The 9,631-nt window shown below is 34.1% G+C and overlaps 1 protein-coding gene across 1 annotated transcript in view; it reads right to left on the bottom strand.

The window, feature by feature from the left end:
• Positions 1-9,631, bottom strand: part of LOC117172995 (NPC intracellular cholesterol transporter 2 homolog a-like) — a 72,652-nt gene that overhangs the window by 34,922 nt on the left and 28,099 nt on the right. Inside the window, exon 2 of the mRNA XM_033361336.1 lies at positions 8,234-8,395. Coding sequence (XP_033217227.1) covers positions 8,234-8,395 — 162 coding nt within the window. The remainder of the gene's footprint in view (positions 1-8,233; positions 8,396-9,631) is intronic.

Below are 9,631 nucleotides of genomic sequence, written 5' to 3'. Positions count from 1 at the left end.
CTCCAGAACAGTATCCAAAACATCGATTTTTTGAAAAAAATATCAATTTATCACGTTTATTGTCCACTTACGCCGACTAGGAGTTGTTTTTTGAAAAAATGAATCAAAATTCGTGATCAGCGATTTCAAAAACCCCCAGTAAAGTATTTTTAATGTTTATAAATCGGTTTAAAATCGTGAAACTTGATTTTAATGTCATTTTAATCAAATTTGAAGCAAATTTTCACTTTTCGCGAGTTTCTGCCTTTTCATCGCCGTATGGTGGGTTGAAATTTTTGTAAAAAAAAAAAATAAAAACATGGTTTTCGATGTATTTTTTCCCGTAGAATTCGATTCTGAAGTCAAAAAAAATAAAATTTTTCTTTATTTTTATTTAAAAAAACCATGAAGAAACCGTAAAAAATGAGGTTTTTCGAGCAACACCCCATAAAAAAGTAGCTGGACCCTACTTTTTTATTGCAAATTCGGATTCAGCGTCGAAAAATACATAAGAATATATAGGTCTGGTCAATTGCACAGACACTTTTGTTTTTTTTGTGGGCCTGTGTAATTAAATAGAGAATATTTGCCAAGATTTAAGAAATGAAAGCAGGTTGAGTTTTTACACACATTGCTGTACTGAGCTGTATATTAAATTTAATACACATGTATATTAAATTCACTACACCAATGTAGGTTACATTTCAGTAGCGGTAGTGCATATTTGCTTCACACACATGTATATTAAACCTCATACAGATTTTTCTAACAGTGTAGGGATATGGATATTTACTTTCCAATTATGATAACTTTGATTGAGTATATGAAAATCCGTTAAAAAAATTGAAAAGAGGCACTTTCAAGATTCTTAAAAATTGGAGAGAGAAAAGTCTTTTAGGAAAAGATATAAGATAGACAGATATAAATACTGAAGACATAGTTCTTACCAGAGCTTATGGTTTGAGAAAGATTCATAAAGACGGCTATCCGTTGATAATAATTATTTCGGCTATTAATACGCCTACTAATATCTTAGAACAAAACTTTAATTTAATTCTTAAAGACTGTATTGAAACTTCAACCTACATTATTAAAAATATCTGGGAATTAAAAAAAATTATTATTAAAAAAACTATTACGGATGACTGTGTATTGATTTCTTTGATGTTTCCGATTATACTCTTTAAATTAGTTGAAAAGGCAATTTTAAATAGATGTGCAAAAGTTTGGCACTTTCATTCATTTCTCCGATTTTAGTGAAAATAGTTATGGTTGATTTGGAGCTTTTTGCGTTCAAGAAGTTGGATTTTGTTTTGCCTTTTCACTTTCGGTTTACATATTAAATTAACAATTAAAAAAATTAAAATATTAAAAAAACAATTAAAAAACATATTAAAATTAAAATTCAACAAATCAAAAACAAACAATTGAAAGAATATAGTTCTTTTAATATTTTTGTTCTTCCAATCTTTGGACAAATGTCGAAATCTATTTATATCATGTTGAAAAAGTTTAATACTCATACTATTTTCCGTATACCATTTGAAATGGGTTAAATAATAATTTTTTGTAAAGATCTTTTAGGTAAGTTTAAAAAAGATGTTCTCTACAAGTAAACTGGAAAGATCTGTATTAATATGACTTATGTGGGACAGACTGGTAGACTTCTTAATACTAGGATGGAAGGACAATCAAAAATGATTTTCGTTTGGTACATTGTAATAAGAGTGTTATTGCAAGACACGCAAAGGAATTTGTTAATATTAACCATAAATTTCACTGGTATACTATTGAAATTTTACATAATATATGACAAATGTTTAAAGAGTCTGATTAAAGAGAAAGAAAGTATCCCATACAATCAGATAGGATTTAGAAAAAGGATGGGACTGTAGATAGTATCTATGTACTCAACTACTTGGTTAATAGAAATTTAGGGAGAAAGAGAGGGAAATTAGCCGCATTATTCGTAGAATTTAAAGCAGCGTTTGATTCAGTAAACAGAAAAGTGCTATTGCTGACAATGATCAAGAGGGGGTTAGAGGAAAGGTTGGTGGAGAGGATAAAGGAAAGTTTTACTGAAACCAGGATTAGGGTTAAAATAGAAAAGAAAACAGAGCAGGTTCTCTGGACAGGAAGAGGTCTAGTCTAAGGCAAGGGTGCCCATTGAGTCTGCTATTTTTACATTCTCATCATTTGTGATTGAGAAAGTATTAGAATGGTCGGAAATTTGACATCACACTTTTTCAACGGATCTCCACGTTTCGAGACCCCCTGAATTCGAAAATCAGGTTTTCACGATGGCTTCTATCTGTTTGTCTGTCCGTCCAGTCGTCCATCCGTAAACACAATAACTCTCGAAAAAATGAACGAATGAAATTCATCTTTGGCACACCTTTTTTAGGTCCTAAAAAAAAGAACGAGTTCGTAAACCAGCCATTTTTGATAAAAATTCAAAAAGTTAGCGCATTTTAAAAATTTTTGAGACCAATTTTTCTGAATTCGAAAATTCCATGTACGGATATTTATAGTATTAAAAAAAAACAGTTCATCCTTATGACTTTTTTCGATAAAAAGAAAATTCTCAGAGTTATAGCGTATTCAAAATTTTTTTAATTAACCGAAAATCAAAATTTGAAGCCGAAAAACGCACGATATGAAAAAAAGTCAGGAAAAGAAAAACATTTATTTTTGAAAGCACTACAAGATTATCATAACCAATTTTTGGATTTTCTTCAAAAATCGAAAATTGAAATTTTGATTGCAAAAAAAAAATAATGGAAAATAGAAAATTCCACTTTGTGGACAAACTATGTAGGATACGAAAAAAGATGAATTAAAAAAAATGGTTATCCCAAAAAAGATCTACAATTTCGTTAAGAATCACTTCTGGATAGGACGCGTACCTTTTGTTTTATTCGTGAAACTTAACGTTGAAAAAAATAAAATAAAAAAAAATGTGTGGAAAAACGACGAAAGTTACGAGGAAAAAAATCTAACAAAACCTGTTTACAAATGTCTGTCGGAAATCGAGCGCTCAGTGCGAGTGTCACGATGAGAATGTGTACGTCGAAGCCTACAGAGCTATAAGAAACTTAATCTTTGACTATACTTAATTAAGTAGACAATTCAGAATATGAAGACGCATATAAATACTGTCATCTAAAAGAGATCTTTTTGATAAAGTTTTTTTCAAGTATTCCACATTCAAAGATTAATATTCGAGCGCGAGGTGACCTATTATCGAGCGCGAAGCACGAGATTCAACCGTCGCGCGCAGATTTAGAGGAGAAGCTAAAGGAGAAACGGGAACGGTTTCGGGTGATAGCAATTTATACTCTCTAGCATACGCGGACGACGTAGCTCATTTAGCAGATGATGAGAAAGGGATGAACCTAATGATGAGAATTTTCTATGATAACGGACAAGGAGTGACGTGGATGAAGAAATTGGAAGAAGTAAGAGAAAGCAGGGAAACAGGACAGAACCGAACAGTTAATCCTATTAAAGAAAAATGATTAGTAAAAAGTTTTATTTTAAAATCATGGAGGAACTATTTTTATGGTAACAGGAATTGGAAGTCCTGGAAGATCGCTCTTTTTTATAATTTCACTATTACTGGATTAATATAGTTATTTTTGAGTAAGGCGAAACATTAGAATATAAGTAGAGGTGAAGTTAGATTGAGGTGTGTTTATAACGGATTTGCCTTTTGACTGTCACTTGGATCTCAGCTATCAAAGAGAGAGTATCGTTGTTTCGTCTCTGTTCCTGCCTGCTAACATTTTTAGACCTTGATGAGGGTACTGTATCAACATCGAAACTTTAATAAACATTATAAATGTTTTTGTATTGTAATTTGATAATAATGACAATAAAAAAGATCAAAGCAATAAAAAAGAGAAGGAAGGGGATTTGTTTGGTTGCCTTCTCATTTTTCTTTCCTCTTTTTTCACTGTTAATTTCGCAAATAAAATTCTAACAAAAACTTTCAATTTTAAAAGAGCATATATTAATGAATTATGTGTTGCTTTGAATGATATTGATTGGTCGTTTTTAGGAAATGTTGTATCATTAAACCAAGCTTGTAAGCTTTCTTATGATACACTCACCATGCTATTCAAAATTTACGTTCATAAATTTAAAATTAGTAGGATTAAATTTAATGGTCCACCGTGGGTAACAAAATATTTCTTGATAAAATTAGCTTAAAAGATAAGTATTGATCTAAATTTAATGTGACTAAAGATTCATATTACCATCTGATCTCCCAGAACCTGACTGGAATGATAAATACTCTGTTCCTATCGAAAGGCTATTAATAAGAAAGATCCCTAATAAAAAAACAGAAGGTTTCGAAGCTGATGGCATGATCTCTTATTACAAAATATTCTACATTTTTGCTTCCTTCGCTGAAAATTGGTTTGATATTTCTATTGAAATTGGTTATTGTTAATTATAGAACCAAGTCGGTTTCTTGTGGATTCTCTAAAATATTCAATGTATGTATTTAATATTTTATAACTCGGGTAGCTTTTCGTGTGATTTCGTTTAATCAGCATGGATTATAACTAGCCCATCTACTGCTACAAACTTGCCGAGCTTTACTCAAAACGTTCGTCAAATACTAACTGTGCATAATCAAGTTGATATCATTTACATCGATTTCTCTGAAGCATTCGATAAAGTTGACCATGTCATATTATTAAGTAAGCTACAAATACTTGATCTACCGGGCAAGATGATTCGTCTCTGAGAAGACGATCATAGCCAAGGCGAATGAAAAGAAAGAGAGATATAAAGATCCTATAAGGGAGTTGTGAGGGCTATATCCGGAATATTCTATTAAGCTACTCATTCAGATTGTCGATGCTCTTGGAGGTGCCAAGCACTCACTGGTTTATAGCTTGAAAAGCATCACTGCGTGTCATCCAAGTGCTAAGACACTTTCGGAAAAAAATGCAGAATACGGTCGTCCTTGGGTCGTTCTGAGTCCTGAGGTAACAAGAGACTTTTCTTGATCATCGTATTGAGTCCATCGCAGACTGTAATCATCTATCTCACGTTCGTGAAAAGTGGTAACAGCTGCAATTTTAACGTGAATTTGCCGGGAGCAGGTGCAATTTATTAGAATAGCACCCGCTCTCGGCGAGATCCCGCGGTTGTCTTTATGACAAAGTTTTAATTATACAGGGTGTCTAAGAAGTCCCGGGACGGTTGGATATTTCCTCAGGTAAAATATTTTTCAAAAAAGTGAAAGTCATTCCTGAAGTAAATTTCAACGAGGAATTCAATGGTGACCTTCATTTTGACCTTAAAGTTGACCTTCATGAATTTTTGAAGGTCAAGTTTTTTTTTTAATTGATACCCCCTTTTTACATCTGCAATCGATAGAACGGAAAATTCTACGTTCAGGTACGTACCCAAGTCACAGGTCAATTGTAACTTTAAAGGTCAGTGAGAGGTTATTTGAAATTAACAAAGTTTTCCAAAAGGTCATTGTAATTCCTGAATAAAATTTCAACCACAAATTCATTGGTGAGCTCTGTATTGATCTTGGTTACAGCGTTTGGAATATTGTAAAATCAAAAGGAAATTTTTCATTAAAAGTTCCAGGTGTTCTGGTGAGAGATCTGTTCCTCCCCGAAGAGTTATACAGTCCTATACCGTGTTTCGATACCTAAGTCAATACCTAAGGCATACTATAAGTCCTATAACGTTTTTCCATACGAATATTACGAATCGAAACTAAATTTACGTATTACGAGTACATACTTACTATATTTCGCTAAAATATTATTATGGCGCAAGCTAAACTTTCAGAACGAGAGGGTATCTGTATTAATGATGTGTGGTTCGGGAGATCGAGTTCGATCTTATGATCAAGTTCGTTTGCTTTTTAATCGAACTTTTCGTAATGAAGAAGGGTTAAATCCATAGCCCAAGCATTTGTTGAAAGCCCACACCTTAGTTTACGTCGAGCTAGTGATGAGCGTGACGTTGCTCCTGAGACAGTGCGAAATATTTTAAAAAGCATTAATTTCCATCCTTACAAAGTTCATCTGGTACAAGAGCTCAATGAAGATGATCCTGCTCATCGGGTTGAATTTTATGAAATTATGATGGACAGAATTGATAGAGATCCTCTTTTCTTGTACAATACAGTATTTTCATATGAATCTACTTTCACTTTAAAAGGTGAAGTTAACAGGCAAAATTGTAGATATTGGTCTGACATAAATCCTGATTGGATGTTGGAGAGTCACACACAATATCCACAAAAGATTAATGTTTGGGCCGGTATCTTGAATGATACATTGATAGGCCCTTTCTTTCATCGATGGTAATCTCAATGCCCGTGCATATGAAGAGCTTCTCAGAAACCAAATTGTACCAAGAATAAGGGAGATTACAGGCGACAATTTTCAAAATATTTGGTTCCAGCAGGACGGAGTAGCGGCTCATTACGATAGGGAGGTTCGAGCATATTTGGATACTCAGTTCCCTCAAAGTTGTATTGGAAGAAGGGGTGAAATCGATTGTTCTTCTAGATCTCCTGATCTGACGCCTCTCGACTATTTTCTTTGGGGTTATTTAAAGAGCAAAGTATACTCAATGCAACCGCAAAGCTTAGACGAATTGCAGAACCAGATTCTGCAACAGGCTACTTTGATATGATAGGGAGATGATTCGTAATGCTGTAACTCATTTTTACAATCGCATAGCTTTTTGTCAAGAAGCTCAAGCTTTTAGTTAGAACATCTTCACTGAAGCGTGAGAATCAAGGGGACTTATGCTAATCAAGCACCCCGAAACGTGAGAGGTAAGGGGACTCACGCTAATCAAGCACCCCGAAACGTGAGAGGCAAGGGGACTCACGCTAATCAAGCGCTCCAAAGGGAACAGTATTTTCAACGTCCACGTCGTTGTTCCTGGGTAATGCTAAACGTAAACGTAAACTGCTTGGATAAAACCTTGAAAAAACCTTGAAGATCATCACCAAGATCAATACAGAGCTCACCAATGACTTTCTCGTTGAAAGTTCCTTCAGGAATTGCACTGACCTCTTGAAAAACTTCGTTCATTTCAAATAACCTCTAACTGACCTTGAATGTTACAATAGACCTATGCCTTGGCTACGTACCTGAACGTAGAGTTTTCCGATCTATCGATTGCAAATGTGAAAAAGGAGGTTTCCATTTGAATAAACAAGGTTGACTTTAAAAAGCCATGAAGGTCAACTTCAAGCTCAAAATAAAGGTCACCATTGAATTCTTATTTGAAATTTAATTCAGGAATTACACTGACCTCTTGGAAAACTTTGTTATTTCCAAATAACCTCTAACGGACCTTGAACGTTACAATTGATCTATGACTTGGGTACGTACCTGAACATAGAATTTTCCATTCTATCGATTGCAGATGTAAAAAATTGGGTATCAATTAAAAAAAAAAAGTTGACCTTCAAAAAGCTATGAAGGTCAACTTCAAGGTCAACATGAAGGTCACCATTGAATTCCTCGTTGAAATTTACTTCAAGAATGACCTTCACTTTTTTGAAAAATATTTGACCTGAGGAAATATCCAACCATCCCGGGACTTCTTAGACACCCTGTATATGTATATTAAACATAATATTGTAAGCTCTTCGTTTAGTTATTAGTATGCTACTACTATGTATTATTAAAAATATAGATAATACAATGTCATTTGAAGCTCTGTAATTGGCATCTGGCCGTTGAGCTTATTTTATCTATAAATAAGTTCATATCCAAACGTACACATTTTGAAATTATAATAATTTTTTAGTTTTATGAAAACTAGCATGTATCGAAAACGGCTAAATTTTGTTGTCTTGTAACTTAAATTTACTAGTAACGTAGTTAACCTGTGAGAGGGGAATTAGTATACCCTGGCGGCCACCATACAGTTTGTCACGTTCCGACTTTTATTTTTCGAATCTGGTATCTTCCTCTTAAAGCACCAAACTCACCAAGTAAATTTGAACATTGACCTTTTGTTTCTTTAGAGTATTGGCTAATACATATATATCTGTTTCAAATTTCATTTTCATTTCACTTTTTAAATAGAATCTTTTCGTTCAAAGAATTCGCTTCCACGTTATTTTTATTGGTTTATAATTCCATCTTATGTGCATATTAATCCAGTTATTTCTGTAATTAGCTAACTTTTATTAAACATTGAGATGGAACCCGTATGTTCGAAAACCATGACTATAATGAAAAATACTTACTAACTACGAAATCCCATTCTGCGGTGACATTACTACCTCTAATGAGATCACAAGGAGGACTGATGCACCCTTCAATCCTGAGCTCTGTAGGAGGCGGTATTCCAACGCATTCCTCAAAAGATGTGGATTGAACGAAGGTCAAGCAAAACCCAAGAATGAAAGCTGAAAGTTAAAATCACCTTTATTTATTACTTATGACACGTATTACAATTACACAAAAAAAATGGTCTATGTATCTAGGATTACAGTATCTGTTCAGTTATAGTCTCATGGACGTTTCACATCTTAAGTTCGTATTTAGAACATGAATGATTTAAAAGAGAACAATTGGATGAAGACTTGGGTTGAAAAAGGCCCAACAGTCTATGCACTCAGTATTCTCTTGACTAATACCTCAAATCGGATACGGACCCGATATCGAGGCTAAGTTGATGGGCCTACTAGTATCCAAGGTCTTTCGTTTTAGGCGTCTTTTACTTCACGGACACACATCACCATGCTTTTTTTGCATACTACTTATCACCATGCATTCCTGCCCTGGCATATTATTTTAGCTTATTTTACGCCCATATATTTTCTCATGCAAGCTATTTTTACTTTATGACTTTCCTATCTTTTCAGTTTGCAGTTTCATTCACACTGTATGCTGTCCCCAATCACCGCAGGCCGGAATGAGCGTTTAAGTCACAAGTTCCGACGCAGGTAATGGGGAAAATATTTTTTCTTTGAAAATAGAAACTTCGAGAAAGTAAAAAAATACTTCGAAGGCGGAAGCAAGGAGACTTCGAGTGCAGTAACTTTATTCAGAGGATTTGATCTTTTGGTAACTAGACTCAGAGTTGGGACTAGGATTAGCACTTGCAAGCGATTTTCGGTAAAATTCCTGCGTAGCCCTTTCCGCCGTAGTACATATAAGTAACGTTTGTTTTTCCACTGGAAAAGGTCCTTGCTCAATTCCTTTGTAATTTTTCATATGTTCAATTAAATGAATAAATATTGTATTACTAGTGAATTCGCGTCATATTTTCTTAGACTTACATACTACACAAATTTCTTTCACTGATCGCACGCAAACTTCATATTACATTCCCACTATCCTTTCATCGGTCTTTCTCTTGTTACGCTACGATTTACTTTACTTAAATATACTTGTTTTATCAGTAGTTCTTTTTTAATTCTCTCAACAAGTCCAAACTATTTTAACAAATTTTCTTCACTCTTGTCCAACAGTGTTTCCTCTGCATTCGCCTTTTACTGCACACAATAGGCGAGTCAACGAAGCTGAATGAGGAGGCTTAAATGAAAATAATTTATAACAATGAACTTAGTTGTCAGAAAGCTTCCTTAGGTGGTCTTGAAGCACCTCCCAAATTCAGTAAATTTAGGGGGGGGGGGGGG

This window comes from Belonocnema kinseyi, chromosome 5 (genome assembly GCF_010883055.1).
Source record: "Belonocnema kinseyi isolate 2016_QV_RU_SX_M_011 chromosome 5, B_treatae_v1, whole genome shotgun sequence".
Classification (NCBI taxonomy): domain Eukaryota; kingdom Metazoa; phylum Arthropoda; class Insecta; order Hymenoptera; family Cynipidae; genus Belonocnema; species Belonocnema kinseyi.
Note: the sequence above shows the minus strand (reverse complement) of the source record. Positions and strands in the feature narration are given on the sequence as shown.